Source organism: Gorilla gorilla, chromosome 9, assembly GCF_029281585.2.
Source record: "Gorilla gorilla gorilla isolate KB3781 chromosome 9, NHGRI_mGorGor1-v2.1_pri, whole genome shotgun sequence".
Classification (NCBI taxonomy): Eukaryota; Metazoa; Chordata; class Mammalia; order Primates; family Hominidae; genus Gorilla; species Gorilla gorilla.
In genome coordinates this window covers 23,896,025-23,916,749 of record NC_073233.2, presented here as the reverse complement: position 1 = coordinate 23,916,749, position 20,725 = coordinate 23,896,025, and the positions used below count along the sequence as shown (strand labels likewise).

At 51.5% G+C, this 20,725-nt stretch overlaps 1 protein-coding gene across 2 annotated transcripts in view; it reads left to right on the top strand.

The window, feature by feature from the left end:
* Positions 1-20,725, top strand: part of USH1C (USH1 protein network component harmonin) — a 50,448-nt gene that overhangs the window by 9,832 nt on the left and 19,891 nt on the right. The window contains exons 2-15 of one of the 2 annotated variants that reach the window (XM_004050767.5): positions 1,266-1,333; positions 3,041-3,184; positions 3,291-3,429; positions 7,249-7,357; positions 7,495-7,519; positions 7,725-7,782; positions 8,094-8,188; positions 10,000-10,084; positions 11,067-11,126; positions 11,278-11,334; positions 11,619-11,761; positions 13,133-13,198; positions 13,550-13,674; positions 17,062-17,135. In XM_004050767.5, the coding sequence (XP_004050815.5) occupies positions 1,266-1,333; positions 3,041-3,184; positions 3,291-3,429; positions 7,249-7,357; positions 7,495-7,519; positions 7,725-7,782; positions 8,094-8,188; positions 10,000-10,084; positions 11,067-11,126; positions 11,278-11,334; positions 11,619-11,761; positions 13,133-13,198; positions 13,550-13,674; positions 17,062-17,135 (1,248 nt within the window). The remainder of the gene's footprint in view (positions 1-1,265; positions 1,334-3,040; positions 3,185-3,290; positions 3,430-7,248; positions 7,358-7,494; positions 7,520-7,724; positions 7,783-8,093; positions 8,189-9,999; positions 10,085-11,066; positions 11,127-11,277; positions 11,335-11,618; positions 11,762-13,132; positions 13,199-13,549; positions 13,675-17,061; positions 17,136-20,725) is intronic. The other variant, XM_019037479.4, reaches the window with a different exon arrangement.

Sequence of the window (20,725 nt, the reverse complement as noted above, 5' to 3'; positions counted from 1 at the left end):
CTGGGAACTCCTTGCACTGAGGTAGGGAGAAAGCAAGGGTGCCCTTTTGGAGCAGGTGGGCTGAACTTCTGTAGCAACTAAAGCCCAAGCTGTGAGTCAAGCCTCCCAAGTTATTCTCACCTTTAATGAAATGCTCAATCTGATTTTATAGGGAAGGAGGTACTGTCAGATCTAGGCCAGAAATCTGCATTCTGTACCCCCTGCTCAGGCCAGAAATCCCAAGGGCTGGGCCCAGCATGTCCCCTCTGTGGTGGGACGGACAGACTGCCCCGGTCTTTCAGCACCCTCAGGATACCCACAGAAAGAGGTAACGCTGCTCTGGCCCTCTTCTGAGGACGAGTCAGTGGAGAGCATGCAGCTTCCAGCTGCAGCCTCTCTATGAAGGGCTGAGGCCCTGGGCCGGGAGGCTGGAGGAGAGAGGGACCCAGTGACCCCCCAAGCTTCCACCTTGCTCTGTTACCCGTTCTTGGGCTGAAGAGAGACCCAAAAATACAGTGTAGAGATTCACACTGAGGTAACTCAGGGAGTGGAATTCAGGGCCTCCCGCTGGGATTGAGGTGCTAATGACACAACTCCTGAACCTGACCTTAGAGTCCCAGCCATTGACGTCAACAAAGTTGAAATGATGTAACCTGACTCTCCCCCTGCGGGGCTTGTGCAGGGGCCTGGGGAGGGGGAAGGAGTGGCCATGAAACTGACTAGTGGACAGAACCCAGCTAAGGTCAGGACAAGACAGGGTGAAGGTCCCCTGGCACTGATGTTACAGAAGAATTCGGTGGTAAGGGGCTTCTGGCGAGTGGCATGTGCTATCTGAGTGAGTGGCCCAAATCCTTCCTGAAAGCATTTATCCGGCACTACAGCCACCATCAGGTAAGACAGTGGGCTTCTTCTGGCCATGGATGACACAGCCATGGGGGTGAGCAGCAGCACTGCCATGGCAGCGTGTCACTGTCACATGGGGATTCACATATGTACCTATGTGTGTGCATCCCCGTGTGTGCACATATTGCCCCACCTGGGGATGAAGGGTGCCTGGCCACATCTGGAGGGGCAGCGGTACTCCTGTGGCCACGTTGGGGTGGTCTGCATAGGTCTGATGCATTGGGGTCAGAGGGGCAGCCTGGCCTGTGGCTCCTCTTCTCTCCTCACAACTCCAGCCCTGAAAAGCTGCTGGGGAGGCCCTTGGGGATGACCTCTCCTCCCTGGGGTCTGCTATTGGGGGGGTGCTGAGCCTGGAGCTGTGATTCTGCTATTGGATTTTCCAGGTGGATTTTCTGATTGAAAATGATGCAGAGAAGGACTATCTCTATGATGTGCTGCGAATGTACCACCAGTAAGTGTGCTGGGTCCAGCTCTTGTGGACCACTTGGGTTCCTTTGTCTTCAGGGACCCCTGGGATGGGTTGTTCTGAGACAGAGGAGCTCAAAGGGTGGATGCTCACTGCTCCTGGAAATCAAATGGACATACCATTCACTCATTTCAACAACTATTTACACAAGTACTTTGTACTTGGCTTTGTACTAGGGGCTGGGTATACTTGTGAGCCAGACAGATTGGTCTCTGTTCTCAGGTTGCTCAAGTCTGATGGAGGAGGCTGTCTAGTAGCCAGATAGATTCTATAGAGCATGATTGTTGGGACAGAACAAGAAATGCCAGCTGGCCACAGCCCTTGCATCAGATGTCTCTGATCACCCACTTGCTTTTTGATTCATTTTGTATACTTTATAAGCTCCTGCCACTGCTGGGCACTGTGCTGAATCTGGAAATGAATTAGATCCACTTTCTTTCCTTGAGTAACTTTTGGTCTGGTGAGGGGAGATGAACATACACTGCAAACACAAAGAACTCTAATATAAGTTACATCAAATAACTGCTAAGTAGAGGTAAAAGCAGAAATGTGAAGAAAGGAGTTTTCCTTTCCAACTGCGAGGGAAGAGGAAGGACCAGGAAGGCTTGAGCAAGGCTTTGAAGGATAAGAAAGATTTGGGGCCAGGCACGGTGGCTCATGCCTGTAATCCCAGAACTTTGGGAAGCTGAGGCAGGAGGATTGCTTGAGCCTAAGAGTTAGAGACCAGCCTGGGCAACATGGTGAAATCCCATCTCTACAAAAAAATACAAAAAATTAGCCGGGTATGGTGGCGCATGCCTGTAGTCCCAGCTACTTAGGAGGCTGAGGTGGGAATATCACCTGAACCCAGGAGGTCAAGGCTGCAGTGAGCCATGATTGCATCAATGCACTCCAGCCTGGGCAAGACAGCAAGACCCTGTCTCAAAAAAAATAATAATAAAAGAAAAAGATTTTGGTAGGTGGAATATCTGGGAAGGGCATTCCAGAATGAGGGATCAGCATCAGCCAAAGTGTGGAGGCATGAAAGCAAGGATGTGAATGGAGATAAGTAATCTGGGGGAGTAGGACTTGGGAGGACACGGAGATCATAAATAGCCACAAGGTTGGAGAAGCTCCATGGGGTCATGGAGGGCCTTGAGCCTGCTGAGAAGAGTGGACTTTGTCCTCTGGGCAGTAACAGGCCATCAGAGGGTTTTAAGCCAGGGAGTGCCTTACACTGAGAAAAGATGACGTGACAGTGAGTACATGGGCAGGCAGCTGGAGTCGAAGGTCTGAACAGCATGAGGGAGGAGGCACGTGAACTGTGGTGAGGTGAAATTGACAGAGCTTAGCAGCAGATACGAGTGGAGATGATGAGTGTGTGAGGAATTGTCAGCATCTCACACGGAGCTTTCCCCTCTGGAAATATCCCAACAGCGGAGATAGGCAGCGCTGAGTTTGAAATCCTGGCTTCATCTCATCTGCAAAATGGGTCAACAATCCCTAGTAGACTGGTTTCCTGGGGATATTTATATAAGAGAACAAAGTCTTCTCAGGCACTGGCCCGGTGTGAAGAGCTCTGGGCTTTTCAGGAGTGGTCTCCCCCATTCCTAAGCCTGGGCCCAGTGGCTGAAATGGCTTCCTCTTGGAATCCCTGGGTGCCTGAGGTCATGGCCAGGGGTGAAGCTCCAGGCATTCCCGGCATCTCCACAGGACCATGGACGTGGCCGTGCTCATGGGAGACCTGAAGCTGGTCATCAATGAACCCAGCCGTCTGCCTCTGTTTGATGCCATTCGGCCGCTGATCCCACTGAAGCACCAGGTGGAATATGATCAGCTGACCCCCCGGCGCTCCAGGTGCAGAGGAAGCCACCAGGCTGGAGGCAGGGGGTGGAGAGGTCACCCTGGGCGGGGCAGTGCTGGCAGCCAAGCTGCACCGTCACCGACCTCTCCTGTGTGGCAGGAAGCTGAAGGAGGTGCGTCTGGACCGTCTGCACCCCGAAGGCCTCGGCCTGAGTGTGCGTGGTGGCCTGGAGTTTGGCTGTGGGCTCTTCATCTCCCACCTCATCAAAGGCGGTCAGGCAGACAGTGTCGGGCTCCAGGTGAGCAAGCAGAGTCTGGGGGAGGGGGAGCGAGGGCCTCGGATCTCCTGCCTCCCGCTCATTCATCCACTAGGCTGTGTGGCACAACGTGGTCACCCACTTTTCTGAGCCTTCGGGCGAAGAAGAGGCTGGCGCATCCTGATGGGTGTTCTTAGGCTCATAGAAATCAGGCCGCAGGCAATTGCCTGTTTTCTTGAGTGAAGCTGGTAACCTGGCTGCTGCCTGCTTCCAACTGCTGCCTCCTTCCAGCTGCTGCCGCTGCACTTCCCCCCACCTCCCCTACTCCCCAAGAGAGGAAGACAGTGATGCTGGCATATGAAGTTTTGGACCTGTTGCCTTTTACCAGCAGGGGGAAAGAAAGCCTGGTGCAGTGTGATGCCAAAGATCATAGACTCTGAAGCAGGGTTAGCCGGGTTCAATTCTGGCTTTGCTATTCATTAGGCTGTGTGACTTGGTGGAATGACTTAACCCTGTGCTTCAATTTCCTCATCTATAAAATGAGTTGCCATTAGTACTGTCTACCTCGTCAGGTTTTGTTAGTAAATGAATTAATAGTAGAAAGTGCTTATAGCAGGGCCTGGCATACAAATGCTGTGAGTCTGGTAAGTGAACAGAGAGAGGGAGATTTAAGAAACGCCTGGAATGTGCCAGGTCACATGCTCACAAGCAGTCCTTGCTATATGCATTGAACGGATCGTCCCCATTTTACAGAATTAACAGAGGCTCAGAGGCCAGTAAGTGGCAGAGCCAGGATTAGAAACTGGGTCTCCTGACTGCCAAGCCCAGAAATCTCTCTTCAGCAACCCAGGTGCCTCTCCTTTGGGGTCCCCACACCTCAGGGCCTGAGCAGAGATGGGCAGACCTCCAGGTCTCACTCCTACCTGAGCCCAGGGCTGTGTTTTTGTGTGTTGGGATAAAGGAGGCCCTCCCACCATCACCAAGAGCTTCCAGCGGGTTTGTTATCAACATCCCAATCCGGGCTGCCAAGCTTGGGGCTTCAAGGGGCTCGAAGGCTAATGGTACAAGACACTGTGGCGTAGGGGGTGGAAACAGGGAGCTGACAGACACCGCTTTGTTCTAAATCCTTGTCTCACGGCTCCCTGGTGGTGTCTGAAATTTCAGCCCCTTCATTATTTCTTTCCTCTGCAGCACATTTTCCAGCTCAGAAATGCAGCCAGAGAAAACACATAATGAGCGCCTCTCTTGGCGTCAGCTGAGGCCGCCTTTTTTCCAGGGCGAGCTCTCTTAGGACAAGCAGTTCTCAATGCTGCCTCGATGACTGGGGGCATTGGGGTATTTTAATGAGACCTAGAGTTTTACCTTCCTGGCTGTTTCTCAGGCTTATGAATTATCGGCCCTTTCTCTAGCTGACGGGTTCATCTCTCCTTTGTGCCGCTGTCCCTCAGATCGTTATATCATCGTGGCCCTTGCACAAAGGGCCCTTTGCAGGGCTCCACACAGGGCAAGACAGGGAGGAAAGTTGATCCTGCAACCTGAGCCAGGGGCCGTGTGGGAATCATTCCGACTGGGGTTCTGGGCAAATTCCCTTTAGGAATAAGACAGGCAACTTTACTCAGAGGAGCTTCGGGAAAAATGGCTGCATCCATTGACCTGTCTGGGGTTCATGTTTCTGGGGAGATCTCATGCCTGAGGGCAGCTGGAAGAAGATGCTGGAAGGCAGGGGATGAGCAGGTTCAGATACAGCCGGGCTGGGCTAAAGACCTGTGCTGATTTGACCTGTGAGGCTGGGTCCCCAGTGGTGGGCTTGGACCCTCCCACAGGACCTAGTCCTGGGGGTCCACCCCTCTGCCCTTGTCCGCTGCTGGAGATACTTGGTTTTTGTATTTTTTTCCCCAAGAATATCCTAACTTAACCTACATCCTCTGCCTTGCACAGGGCAGCCTGTGACATACAACTTGCTGTATATTCCAGACCTAGAAAATTATTCTGTGTGCTTTGGTTTTCCCTGTCATAACATGGACAGCTGCCTTTGTGTGGGACTTGAGGGCTCTGACAGGTGGCAAGGATCCAGAGAGGGCAGGATGCAGGGAATTGCAGCTAGGCTTGGCCGGATGCCCTTCTTTTCTGCTTCCAGACACCCAAGAGACACCACTTGTCTATCAGGGAGACCTGACTTCAAATCCCACGACACTGTTTACTATTGGGGTAACCTTGAGCAAGTCACTTTACCTCTCTGAGCCTCAGTTTTCTGATCCGATTAACAGAGATACAAATTCCTGCTCTGCAGGGTTGTTGTGAAAAATAGGTGGAAGGAGTTAGTCTGGCCGCTGTCCTTGAATTACGTGTTCCCAGAAACCTAGAGCGTTCTTTAGTGGGGCCCTACCCCAGTGCCATTTGGAGCCCTTGGCCACTCCTGTCAGGTCCCTGAGAAGACTGGGGTCTGTGTCCCGGAGTGAGAGGGAAGCGTCCCTTGGAATAGTGAGAAGGTGACTCTGTGGGAATGCTGTAGAGGGCAGGAGTTGCCCTAGAGGACCCCTCGGAGGCTGCATGTCCACCCAGCCCCTACCTACCTAGAGCCACAGGGAGTCCAGCTTGCGTCCCTCACGTGTGCCAGCAAGTCTCCAAAGGGTGAGCACGTGTGTTTCGAGTTAAGCCCCCAGCTGACCTGCACTGGCCTCAGACAGGAACCTCTCCAGGAGCCAGTCTCTGTTTTGCAGCTACTGGCTGTGTGACCTTGGACAAAACCTCACTTCCTTGGGCCTCAGCTTCAGCTGATATCTGAGAGTCCGTCCTGACCTGTGGTTATTAAATGAGGAGCTCCAGAATTGATCCCCAGGGCCTGGGTGCCTGGAGAAACCGGCAGTGTCCAGCAGGGGGCAATCTCACCACGGCTCTGTATCCAGGGCTGGCTGCCCAGGGCCCATCTCAACAATCCGCTGTGGCCTAAGCCCTGAGAAGAGAGATCTGAGCTGAGTATTCAGGGATCAGGACTAACTCATGATAACAATAGCAATCATGTATTGAGTGCTTACTGTGTGGCAGGCACTAGCTGTCTTTACATGCACAAGTTCACTTAATTCTCACAGCAACCTTGGTATTCCCCATTTTACAGATGAGGAAAACAGGTTCAGACAGTTCAAGAGACTTGCTCAAGGTCATATAGCTAATAATAATAAAAGAAGGGATTTGAACCCAGCACATCTGATGCCAAAGCCCTGTGCTCGTTCACTGTTCTTTGCTTGCTCCCAAAATAGGAATTCAGAGGTCAGGGCCACAGCAGAGTTAAAATGTTCATCAAGTTTCCATATGATGGGAAAAAAAAAAATCGTATGTGTGTGTGCGTTGGTGATGTGAGCTTGGGTCAGGAGTCACAGAAGGTCCCCACCCCAACTCAGTTACAGTGTTGTAGCAATTAACAGAGATAGGGAGCCAACTTCCTAGGGGTGGGTTGGGACAAAGTCCCGGTAAGAATAGCTTAAAGCTGAGTGAAGTGTCACCCTTTGCATAGAATCCAGAATCTGATGGTGCCCCAGTGGAGTGAAAGGGGCACCAGAGTGAGGGTGCAGAGAGTTCTGAGATCTTCTCCCAGCTCTGCTGCACACCTGCTCTGCCCCTCACCCCTGTCTTTGTTTCTCCATCTGTAAAATGGGGCGACAAGACTGCTTGGACATGCCACCCGAACCTGGGATCCCCCGGGCTGATGGAGGGTGGGTTGGTTGAGATCAAGGCTCATTCCAGGGGATGGCACAGCCACCCTTCCCTTTTCCGGAGAGCAGTCCGGGAGCATCTGGTGGTGAGTCTGCCCCACTGCCTGATGCTCCCTCCACCCGGTGCTCCCTGCCTCTCTCTGTGGTCAAGGTAGGGGACGAGATCGTCCGGATCAATGGATATTCCATCTCCTCCTGTACCCATGAGGAGGTCATCAACCTCATTCGAACCAAGAAAACTGTGTCCATCAAAGTGAGACGTGAGTGAGGCCAGAGCAGGGCAGTACTCCATGACGGTGGGAGGGAGGGAGGGCGGGGGAGCAGGGCAGTACTCCATGACGGTGGGAGGGAGGGAGGGCGGGGGAGCTGTCCTAACCCCTGTGCCTTTCTCCCGCAGACATCGGCCTGATCCCCGTGAAAAGGTGAGAGGTCCCTCCTCTGCAGGCCAACTCTTCCCTGTGGGCCCAGGGTCCTGGTACAGCCCTGGGGTCCGGCTCCCACCATGCCAGCCCTGCTTCTGGGCCAGTGGAGGCTGGAGGCTCTGGACATGGTGGATCTGGATGTGGGGCCTGGTTCCTCAAACGTCTCTCGCTAACCACCCTCCCATCTATTTTCCCTTCCCATCAGCTCTCCTGATGAGCCCCTCACTTGGCAGTATGTGGATCAGTTTGTGTCGGAATCTGGGGTAAGGGCCAGACCTCCTGTGATGGGGTTTGGGTGGGGTCATCTTCAAGGAGGGGTGGCCAGTCCTGAAGGGAGGGCTTGCTCTAGAGATGCACCCTCAGGGGCTTCACACAGGCCCCCAGGGCAGCCAGCGCACCGCTGTGGGTCAGCAGCCCTCGGCCAGGCCAGGCTGGTGCAGACACATCCCCAGGGACGGAATGATGATCTGGCTGGCGTGAGTTCAGCAGTGCTTGCCCTGCAGATCCCACAAGCTCAAGAGGCCGCTTGCACGCATGTGGACACTCCGTGATTCTGCTTCTCTCTCTCCTTCAGGGCGTGCGAGGCGGCCTGGGCTCCCCTGGAAATCGGGAAAACAAGGAGAAGAAGGTCTTCATCAGCCTGGTGGGCTCCCGGGGCCTTGGCTGCAGGTGGGTGGCGGGCATGCCCTGGGGTCATTCTTGGCCAGTGCACCCCAGCAGGCCCCTATTGCCCTCCCCTTCCTCACTGCCACTTCCGAGGAAACCTTGCCCACGAGGGGTGTGACTGTCCATGGGTGATGATACTTTTTTTGTTAGATACAGGGTCTGACTCTGTTGCCCAGGCTGGAGTGCAGTGGCGTGATCATAGCTCACTGTAGCCTCAACCTCCCCAGCTCAAGCAATCCTCCCGCCTCAGCCTCCTGAGTAGCCGGATCTACAGGAACACACTGCCATACCCAGCTAACTTTTCATTTTTTTGTAGAGATGGAGTTTTGTTTTGTTGCCCGGGCTGGTCTCAAACTCCTGGGCTCAAGTGATCCTCCCACCTCAGCCTCCCAAAGTGCTGGGATTAGAGGCATGAAGCACCACACCCAGCCTTGGTGTTGACACTTCTTGGTGCCTGATTTCCCCTCTGAACTTCATGACAGGCCTTTAGGGCCAGAGAGTCATCTCTAACAGAGCCCAATTCACAGATGAGGAAATTGAGGCCCAGAGGCAGAACAGTGTTACCGTGTGGGCCCTTGAGTCACTGCAAAGGGAGCCTGTTCGGCTGGTCATCTCTGTCACAGCTCTCTTGTCACTTATTAACTTGTTGGCTTCCTTAAGAGGCAGACAGGGAATTCCGAACAGACACTGGGCCACACGGGGCTTAAGCATGCAGGTGCCACCATTACTCAGATCCCAGTTCCAGCCCTGCTTTCCCACTTAAGAGCTCTGGAACCTTGGGCCAGTTACTTAACCACTTTGAGCCTCAGTTTCTCCCTCTATAAATGGGCGATAATAATTCCCACATCACAGGGTGGTTGTAGAGAAAGTAAAGTGCCAAGCTTAGTACCTGCTAAATAGTAAGCAGTTGGTAAATATTAGCTATTATTATTTAAGTTATCCCTGTTCTTTCCTTTCATTCACATTTATTCAATGTTTTGTGCCAAGCACAAGTGATAAAAAAGTCCCGCCTTTCTGGGAGACAACAGACTAATCTAGAAGCCAACCAAGTAAATAGTTATAATATAGGGTGATAGGACTCGAATGGGACTACATTCTGCGTCCAGGATGGCAAATAGGTGCCATCTCTAGTCAATTAGTAGCAGCTCCCTGGAGTGCTGCTTTGAAAAGCATTCTAAAGCTGTATCCACGATTGTGGGAAAGAGTGCTGTGATCAATGAGTGACTTCTGCCACCAATCTAGGAAGGAATAATAACAGTACATGTACCATCCTTGCTGTGAATGTCATAGGAGCACTAAGAACAGAGCGGCTAGTTTAGTCTTGGGATAGAATAAGGGATCTGAGCCAGGCATGGTGGTGCGCACCTGTAGTCGCAGCTAGGCTGAGGTGGGAGGATTGCTTGATCCCAGGAGTTGGAGGTTGCAGAGAGCTATGATCACACCACTGCACTCCAACCTGGGTGACAGAGCAAGAACCTGTCTCTAAAAAATAAATTTAAAAAAATAAGAGGATCTGGTGAAAACCTTATAGAAGGGATAGCATTTGAGTCTTAATGAATGGACAGGAAAGTGCTAGAAAGAAAGAAGAAACAGCATATGAGGTATATTAGGTGAGAGGTTGGATGGGAAGAATTACAAGGATTTTTCTGTGGCTGTTGCCCAGGGTAGCAGTAGAAATCAGGCTGGAGAGGGACACAGAGGCTGAAGAGGTAGGCAGTCGAGGGCCTTCAGTCCTCAGCTCATGAGTGACCTGTATCCTGAGCACTGGACATGGGTTACCTGTATCCCGAGCACACATTTCCCACCTCCCGCAGCATTTCCAGCGGCCCCATCCAGAAGCCTGGCATCTTTATCAGCCACGTGAAACCTGGCTCCCTGTCTGCTGAGGTGGGATTGGAGGTGAGTGACGCTGGGCCGGCCCCAGTGGGGGCCCACTGGAAATTGGGTCAGACTGTGATCCCGCGGTGACACGGGCAGGTGCCTTTCCACATGGCCCTCTTTCAGTGAACACTGAGGGAGTAGGAGCCCTACCCACCCTGCAGAGAAGGCTTCACAGAGTGGGGATGTTTGACCCTTCTGCAGCCTTCCCCATCTCTGATAGTTGTTGGTCACGAGCTTGGGAATGTCATAACGGTAATCAAAGAGCGGACCTTCAGTGTCCACTTGCATCGGACATTGTTCCATGCCCTTTACACTTCACAAGAACGCTAAGGGTTAAGTACCACCATTATCCCCACTTTACATATGAGGAAACTGAGACCCAGAGAAAGTATATGATTTTTCCAAAATCGTGTACCTCATATGGTAGGGCTGGGATTCAAACCTAGGTGGTCCAATCCCAAAGCAGGAACCCTTAACCTCTTCTTTGGACAAGTTACTTCATGTCTCTGTGCTTCAGTTTGCTTACCTGTAATTTGGGGATAATAAAGCCTTTCTTCCAAGGTTGTTGTGTGGGTTAAAGTAATTAATATGTATACTAGAGCTGTGCCAAGCACATTGTAAGTGATCAGTGAATGTTAGCTATTCTGTTATGACGATTCAACACAGCCTGTGCTAAATGAGAAGCTCAAAGGTTCCCGCATCTACAAACTGTGATTTTTAAAGCAAATGTCATCAAATTTAGCCAAAGAAATGAACATGTAGTGGTATAATACTTGATAGTTGATAAGATAGTTATGAAGTAGGGGAGTGCCAGGGTCAGCTTTAAGCCCTCGCAGAGCTCCACCAGAGCTTTCCAACTGCTCCATTCATCAGGAGGAGCTGAGGTACTGCCACTTGAAGACCCAGCATCTGACCCAGAGCCCCTGGGGGAGCCCGTCCTGCAGATGAGCGAGTGTACAGATAGCGCAAACACACTAATCTTTCTCCATTTCCCCACCAGACAGGGGACCAGATTGTCGAAGTCAATGGCATCGACTTTTCTAACCTGGATCACAAGGAGGTGAGATGTGGGGGTCTTCACCTGTTGGCCCTTGTCATCTCCACACCCCACTTCTCATCCCCACCACCCTGGAGCCTGGGGCCTTCTGTGCTCTCTGACTGGACTGCTGTGGTCTGTCAGGCCTCGGCCCACTGTCCTTCTGTCCCCACAGGCTGTGAATGTGCTGAAGAGTAGCCGCAGCCTGACCATCTCCATTGTAGCTGGAGCTGTAAGTCCAGAATGAGCTGGTGGGAGCCCCTTGACCCTCATCCCCAGCCCCTCTGACCTTTGATCTCTGCCACACACTCCCAGGGTGGCTGGTCTCCTTCCCTGAAGCTCTGACAGAGCAGGGCGAGAGGATTTCTGCCCAGCAAGAAGTTTGGGTCAGGGATTGCGGGAGCCGCAGTGCCTGATGGTGCTGAGAAGACCACCTGCATCTCGGCCCCCAGGGGTGTGTCAGGGGATCCCCAGGTTCCCCGGGGGCTGAGCAAGGGGCCTCTTTTCTCCCACGAGGGCCGGGAGCTGTTCATGACAGACCGGGAGCGGCTGGCAGAGGCACGGCAGCGTGAGCTGCAGCGGCAGGAGCTTCTCATGCAGAAGCGGCTGGCGATGGAGTCCAACAAGATCCTCCAAGAGCAGCAGGAGATGGAGCGGCAGTGAGTGCAGCCAGCCCTGGATGCCCTGTCCCGCCTCCCACCCCACCATATGACCCCACCTAGCTTGCTTCCTGTCCGCTGTGTCCCCAGCCAACTTCCTCCTCCTCCCTGGAGGCCAGTCCTCAGACCAGATGAGTTTGGTGGTAGGTCAGCGTATCCATCCTTGGCCTCAGACCACCTGGCTCCTTCCTCCTTGCTGAGCAGAGCCCCCTGACTTCCAAGATTCCAAGAATATGGAAAATAAGCATCCTACTAGCAGTAGGCTCTAGCTAGCTAGGATTAGCTACCAGCTAACATTTGTCAAGTACCTCCATAAGGCTGGTGTTGTATTAGGGCCTTGTTTATGTTTCTTAATTCCCACAATAGCCCTGGGAGGTAGAGAGTATTAACCCCATTTTACAGGTGTGGAGACTGACACTCAGAGAGGTGAAGCCACTTGTGTCTAAAGTCACACGTGGCCAAGCTGGGATCACCCCCAGGCAATCTGGCAAGTCCCCACAGGGCTGCCCTGCCTATAGTGATGAGGCTCACCCTTGTCCAGGATGATTGAAATGATGGCCTAAGAGAATAAATGGGGTGAGCAATTCATAAATCAAAAACTACTGTCAAGATCCAAATCCAAATACATTTTAGGCATTTAAAAGTATTTCATGGCTGGACGCGGTGACTCACGCCTGTTATCCCAGCACTTTGGAGGTCGAGGCCGGCAGATCATCTGAGGTCAGGAGTTCGAGACCAGCCTGGCCAGCATGGTGAAACTGTGTCTCTACTAAAAATACAAAAAAAATTAGCTGGGCATGGTGGCATGCGACTGTAATCCCAGCTTCTCGGGAGGCTGAGACATGAGAATCACTTGAACCTGGGAGGCAGAGGTTGCAGTGAGCTGATATCGCACCACTGAACTCCTGGGTGCAAAGTGAGACTTTGTCTCAATCAATCAATCAATTAATGTATTTTGAAAAGGAAAGAGGAAAGGCTGTCCCCATCTCCCCCAACACAGAGTTAGCTGGGAGTATTCCACCTGGCTAGGAGCCCCTGCTTTGCTCCTGGGGTCAGTCCAGGCCCCGCCTGTCATCAGTCACCTTACCTAAGTGTTTGGAGGAGGGTGCATGGAGTGTGGCCTTCACATGGATCTGCTTCCCTCCTCCCACAGCCCAGCATCTCTGCTCAGCCATGCCAGACAAAACCACGCAAGAGCACAGCGTCCAGACTTTGTTAGATAACGTCCCCCAAAACCAAAGCTGGTCCAGGCCTCCTAGGAAGGGAGCCTGGAGAAAAATCCAACTTTTCTCCAAATCAAGAATTCACAGTAAGGAAGAGTTCATTTCTCTTGCATAGGACCAAACATGCCAATCTGCATTTGTGTTTCAGAAGGAGAAAAGAAATTGCCCAGAAGGCAGCAGAGGAAAATGAGAGATACCGGAAGGAGATGGAACAGTGAGTACCTCGGCTCCACGCGTGTCTGTGCATGAACATCAGTGTGCTCAGGGGAGTGTGGCCAACCAGAGGCTGCCTCCAGAACCAGTTTACCTGGTTCTCTCATCCCCTGGTGGGTCCTCCTTTATTTGTAGTAAAGCCTGTCATATTATAGTAACTGAAACATAGTCTTGTATAATTGCCAAGGTGGGGTTCACACTCAATTTAGAATACAAGCTCGGGGACTTTGCTTGATTCATCATGGCTAGAACCATAAGGCTTCTCCCCAGGCTGGCTGGGGCTCTCCGATATGCAGGAGCTGGGCCTATGAGGGTTCTGACTCCGGTAACAGGCATGGGGGTCTCATTTCAGGATTGTAGAGGAGGAAGAGAAGTTTAAGAAGCAATGGGAAGAAGACTGGGGCTCAAAGGAACAGCTACTCTTGCCTAAAACCATCACTGCTGAGGTACACCCAGTACCCCTTCGCAAGCCAAAGTGTAAGTTTCATGAGCCGAGGGGAGAGGCTAAGGGAACTAGACAGAAATGCTGGCCCTCCCTCCCCTCACCACCACCTCCTAGATGGATAGCCCTTGGTGCTCTGGGCTGTGGTTCCTTCATGGAGGGGCAGCTGTGGGTCAGAGACCATCTGCCCCAGCATCGAGGTAGGAGGGATCTGTCTGCTCCCCTTGTTCACGGGCCAGCTCCACATACCCAGCTCCCAGGTCCCCCACAACACTGACACGGGCAGGCTGTCAGGCTGCTGAAGAGGGAATAAGGGCCATGGCGAAAGTGGACTAGCTCATGGGATTACCGTCCTAATGTTTTGGGTACCAGGTCCTCCTCCTACTTGGTTCTGAACAGGGGCTGGGGTGAAGCCAGCAGCAGAAAAGAGGGGAAGGACCTCACATCAGAGAAGGGCTCTGGTGGTCCAAGGTTGATTCATAACTGTGGGAGGAGCTTACTAAGTGTCTCCAGCCCCTATATCCCTGTATGTGGACCAAGGATGGAGGCAGGAACAGGACAAGGAGGCCTCTCCCAGACACCCAGCTATGGGCTGTGGCTGTGCTGTCCTGGGGCCTCAGCTCATACTCTCCTTACCATCTCCTCTCTTCATCTGTCCCACATCCTCACCTCCATTTTCAGTCTAGGCCTCTACCACCTGCTCCCTGACCACCTTCTCAACCCAGCTTCCATATGCCTCCTTAAGAGGCAGCCCACACTGCCAGAGGAAAACGGGGACCATGACAACCACAAGTCCGGGATTGCTGGTTGGGTCCTTACTCCTGCCTTCCAGCTGTTTTGACTTATAGTTGACACAGGACAGGTCCTACTCCAGCTGATTGTGCTCAGTTGACCTGGGAACCTCCAGCAAGGGGCTATTCTGGACTCAAGAGCCCAGGTTCGCCATCTCTGCTGTGGGGCAGTCATTTGGCATGTTGTGATGGGGTCTGGACAGCTCTGTCCCCAACTTTGGGTCACATATGAGACCTATGGGAATGTCAACCTGCCAACATAGGCCACTTGCACCAAAAGAGGTGCAGGGCATCTGGATGGTTCCATTTCACCCCTCCCTGGTGCAGTCAAACAGCTCCCAACACATTTCTTCCTGGCAGCAGGGCAGTGTCATCTCCTGGTCCTCTCAGAAGGACAAAGCACACTCTCATCAGCCTCCCCCGTGACATTCAGTATCAGTTGAGGATGTGGCCAGAGCTAAGATCCCAATGAATGATCGCTGTTTTAGACAGACAGCTAATTTGCTCTTACGAGTGAAATAGGAGCTTCAGGAGAGAAATCGATTTTAATTGCTTCTCATGGAAGTAATCCTAGTCAATTTGGTACCTTCCAAGAAATTGGGCCTCAGCTTCACAGCAAACACACCCTCTCAGGAACAATAGAAAATAAAAACCCTTTCACTAGCCGGTTATTTATTTAGTGCCTTTTAAACAAATCAAGCTCCTTGAATAAAAAGACCAAGAATTTTGCATTTGCTCAAGGTAAATGTAATCTTAGGCAGCTCCACAAAGCACAGGATGGATGACCCCCGCCTGCCCGTTGAGCTGGGACAGCTGCTGCCTCTATCTGTCTCTGTATGCACCGGCAATTTAATTCTCATTTGGACCTAAGGCAGGAAATGCAGTGAGGTCCCTGAGCCAGCTCACCTCCTGCCTCACTCCCTGTTCCCCGGGGGCTAGCATGGTCTTGGCTGAGTTGGTCCAGCAGGCCTGGGCCCCAGCCAGCTCCTATCCAACCACCCTTCAACTCAGGGACCCAGTTTGCAATACATTATACCTGACTCAGGCTTCTATGCCTGCAAGGGGTGGGCCCTGCTTTTTTTTTTTTTTTTCTTGAGACGGAGTTTCGCTCTTGTTGCCCAGGCTGGAGTGCCATGGCGTGATCTCAGCTCACAGCAGCCTCCGCCTCCTGGGTTCAAGCAATTCTCCTGCCTCAGCCTCCCGAGTAGCTGGGACTACAGACATGCGCCACCAAGCCCAGCTAATTTTGTATTTTTAGTAGAGACAGGGTTTCACCATGTTGGTCAGGCAGGTCTTGAACTCCCAGCCTCAGGTGATCTGCCCGTCTCCACCTCCCAGAGTGCTGGGATTACAGGCATGAGCCACTGTGCCTGGCCCCGGGCCCTGCATTTTTTAAAATAAAAGAGCATGGGGCATCTCTTACCTAGAAAATGAAGTCACTCATCCTAATTATGTGCCTGGGACTGACTGCCCCCCAACCTTCCCCAGGGGGCCCTTAAAATTGCTCCTGCCCACCTACCCGTGGCTGATCCAGCAGACCCCCAACATTTTGCCAAGCCCTGAAGGCCAGGACACCACCACGGAGGCTCCTAACAGACCTTCCCTTAGCTTAGGCAATAGGTGGTTATGCAGGAGTTGCCAGGGGCAGCCTTGACTAAGGATCTGGTAGCTGAAGGATTCTTGAAAGATGGAGATGTTTAAATAGGAGATCTCCAACCTTCTCTCCCTATCCAAGGCCCCATCAACTATCTCCCCCACCTCCACCACAAGAGACCCCACGATTTGGAAGTTGAGGTTATTTTCCTACCGAACTATTAAATAATCATTTGTGTTCCATTGTTTTATTAAGTAGTCCTTGTTAGTAAGGGAGCATCAGGGTTCCACTGTTGGGTAAATGTAATTTGAGCCAAGAGCCAAAGAACTTAACAGCCTTTGCATAGGCCAATGGGCAAGTTCTGTTAAGCTTTTAAAATATTAAAAGGCAGCTCACAAGCAAACGGGTATACTACCTTCCAGAGTCCTAGGGAGGCCGGAGGCCAGAGTCCAAGCTGGAAACTCTGGAATGGAGGGTTTGCTCTTCTCTCCACATTATGTCAAAATTCAGGTCTTCCTAACTGCATGTACCCCTTTTACCTTTTGGGATGTCCCCACCTCCTCAGGACCTTCAGCCTCCATCTGCTGCCCACACTGTTCAGACATCCCCTAGGGTCCCAGAGCTCCAAGGCAAGGGTGATAAGCACAAGGCAGGAGGGTCTGTTCTCCCATTGCAGCCCCTTGCCCTCAAACGTGTGCGATTCTCAGATATTCCCATCCTCCTCACTGCACTTCCCAGCCTTCAGCCCAATACCCTACAAAATGGTTCTCATGCTACCCTCAGATCTGAGTTTCCTGTTGTTAGCCCTTTGTACAGACAGAAAAACTAAAGCTGCCAAGGTTGAAAGCACTGTATGCACCAGCTCAGAGTAAAAAACCTTTGCTCTGCTCTCCTGAACTCTGTCCCCTGCCCCTGACCTCACAGCTCCCATGGAGGAAGCTGATTACAGGTCCCCAAACTCCTGAGAAGGTTCTCCGGCCTCTTGGGCTCCCAAGTCCCTTTTGGTTCACCAGCTTCCTCCTCTTTTCCCCGGGTAGATGATCAGGGAGTGGAGCCTGAGCTCGAGCCCGCAGATGACCTGGATGGAGGCACGGAGGAGCAGGGAGAGCAGGTTCGCGTCCCCGCTTTGCTCCCTGGCCTGGCTGCTCTGCTTACCCTGCCCGCCTCCTCCTGACCGCGGTGCAGACACCCAGCTTCAGGGGCCCGGCATGTGTGGGGGCCAATAGAGTCTGTAAAGCTCCTCCAAGCCCCTGCTTGGCCCAAGCACTGTACACAAAGCCTAGAGGACAGGACTCAATGCCCAGGCTGGTAGATCAGCTGTTGCACACCAGTACCACTGAACCGCTGGCTCGAATATTTAGATATTGCCAAACTCCCCCTCTGCTGCTCTGGCCCCTCCCCCAGGACCCCCTAGACCACTCTCAAATCCAGCAACTAAGGAGGTAGTGTCTGGTCCAGCAGGAGGCTTTCAGCATCCTGTTCCAGCACTCAGGCTGGTCCGGGGTGGGTAATTCAGCCATCGCTCTTGGCCCCAGGGAGCTTCAGATTGGGGGTATTACTCTGTGGAGCTGCGGCCTGGGGAAGGAAGGGGGCTGGTGCACTTGTTATCTGGCCTGGATGAGGATATGTTTTCTGGGGGCACATCTCCTGCCCGCTCCTGCTGGAGCTGTGCCCCCACTTCCAAGAGCTGTCCCAGCCACTGCCTTCTCTTTGAATGTTGAAAGCGGAGGACTTGACCTGCACTATGAGACAAGCCAGTTTTGTTCTGTCGAACAACAGTTCTAGGCAGACACCCAGGCTCCCTTTTGTCTCAAGCCATTTTTTGTATGGAGGGACCAGACATGGGTTAGAAAAGGCCTTGTTCTCTTTCAACAAGGCTTTGTATGTGAAGACTGTGATTTGGAAAAGCTCATCCTTCCACAAGGGGTTTTCTCTTTGATGTTCTGGCCCTGACTTCTGAAACCAGTGTTCTGGGGAGAGGCATTTGAGAGTCACCCAGGGCCTGGGAACCGAGGCTTTTCTCAGGTGGTCTTAGGCCTGTTCTGAAACAAGGCGAGGCCAGGTAAGCCGAGTTGGACAAAGGGTGCAATTTTGCTGTCGGATCTGCCAATGCTGTTTATCTCACAAAGTCATGCATTCCTTGGGAACCCAGCTCCCATCTGCTGCCCATGGATGCTCTGGCTGAGCTGAACTGTGTCTCATCATTTTGTTATCTGTGTCTTATAGCTTTTGGATGGTTTTATCGTTACGATGGCAAATTCCCAACCATCCGGAAGGTAGGACAGGGTTGGGTGCTGTGCTGGTGTGCTGCTTAGTTTGCTGTGGGTTTTGGCTTTTCCCAAACATTCCTTGTCCTATCAACACTAAATGGTGTGACTTGGCCTGTTCACTTGGAAGGCTAACTCCATCTGCATCTTTGGGTCAGGCTGACATCAAATGGCAGGGTGCCGTTGCAAAGGCAACATTGGGAGAGGGATCCATGGTGTGAGACCTATCCAAGTACCATCTGGCAGTGTGTGCAATAGCACTGGCCCTGATGGGAACAGGAAAGGGGCAGGAAGCTTCTCCTGTGTTTCTCTGTCAAGTAGAACTAGAGACCAAGGCCAGAAGCTTGGGGTCAGACAGAGCAAATTATCGGAGTGGGTGTACCTAGTGCATGTTATGAGACCAGCTGTGCCAGACGCAGCCTGGCTGACGAGGTGGGGATTTGCTGCCTCAGGTTGGGACAGAGACCCACTCCAAGCACAGCCCTATCCTAGGAATATCTCTGCATGTGCCCAGGATAATGCATTTTTCCAATCTCTAGGACCTTTAATTTTCTCTCTAAATCTTATTACAATATCTCCAGGCCTTGTAAAACTCTCTTGTCCTTGTCTTTCTAAATCACATTGACATTTGATTGTGAAAACATTGCTGTTAATATCTATAATTGGACATTCGAGATGACTTGGTATTTGGAGGTCAGGCAGCAGCATAAATCTGGGTGAGCTAAATTGGATGTTATCACTTGACCAGCGCTTTCTGGCAAGATGTCAGTTCCCCAGAAACCAGAGCACTGGCAGCTGAGTGACCTTGATGATATATAATTCTCCCTGCCTGTAAAATGGGAATATTAACTGTGCCAGGAAAATCTACCCCCTTCCTCCAGCACATTGCTATTAAAATAACAAACAGTAATATTTTTCCTGACAGAGGTTAATGCCTTTATCTAGGAACATAGATCAAGATTTGTATAGCATTAAATAAACTTGGAACAGAGTTCCTCTGGGAATTCCTTCACACATTGTCCTGGTCTCAGAAAGGCCTTGGTCTCATAAGACTATCTGTTTCCCTTGACGGGCTGACTTTGGTGGCTTAGGATGCCTCATTGGGTTAGATTTCTAATTCTTCTCTATATTCTGCCTCTACTAGAACTCAGCTAGAGAGGACAAAACACACACACACACACAAGCACACACACACATGCACACATAGGATTTTACTTGAAAAAAATAATAAAGGAGACAGATATGTCAAATCTTTTTCAGGCACTAATAACATGTAAATGTAAAAGAACTAGAATCTTCTCCACATACCACCTCCCATCGGAAATCATGTCCTTGAAAGTGCTGTTGATAAAGAAATAGGGTTGCCTTTCCCCTATTCCTTAATCTAATTATTCCAGAAACAGCTGGCATTTTGGTTTTCATTTTCACTTCAAAAAAAAAAAAGAAAAATTGCTTCTGGGTAGAATCAATAGCACAGTCGCCCCATCTGCCTCCCCTCTCAGTCTGGACCAAAAGGAATATTGTAACTGACAGGCCATGGATGTAACTGACAGCTGAAAGGACAACAGAACCATGCCCCTCATACTGGCTCTGAAAACCCGTCATCATTTTTTCTAGAGCCGTGAGAGACTCTTTGTCTCCCAGCAGCTGGAGCGCCAAGTCTCCAGGAAATGCAAGTGGGTATCCATGGCCATGATCATCTGTGCATAAATTCCCCTTATTTAAAAATATAAAGATTCAGCTCATGTCTATAATCCCAGCACTGTGGGAGGCCGAGACAGGCGAATCACGTGAGGTTGGGAGTTCAAGACCAGCCTGGCCAACAGGGTGAAACCCTGTCTCTATTAAAAATTCAAAAATTAGCTGGGTGTGGTGGCACATGCCTGTAATCCCAGCTACTTGGGAGGCTGAGGCAGGAGAATCACTTGAACCCTAGAGGCGGAGGCTGCAGTGAGCCAAGATTGCACCACTGCACTCCAGCCTGGGTGACAGAGCAGGACCCTGTCTCAAGAAAATAATAATAATAATATAAAGATTCAGTGTCTTCTATTTCCACCTTGGCAGTAAATCCCTCTGGGGCTCAAGGTTCCCAGGCCTTTGGCCCCACAGAATTTATGCCAGGGCATGAAGGATTCATGATTCTGACTAAGCCCTTTCATCAGAATTGCTTGAGTCACTCACACAGACCAGCCCTACTTGCAGGAGCCCACCGTCTGGCAGGGAAGGCAGATTCACACACAGCTAAGTAACCTGTGTGGGGCCAGTCTGAGATCAGTGGGAAATGCCATGAGGCAACTTGCCCTCTGCATCTGTACAGATATGACTTTCTTGGGCATGAGACAGAAACTGTCTACTACCCCACCCAGAAGCCCTGACTCTATAATCTTAGCACTGGTAGTTTTTTTTTCTTTCTTTCTTTCTTTTTTTAAGCAAC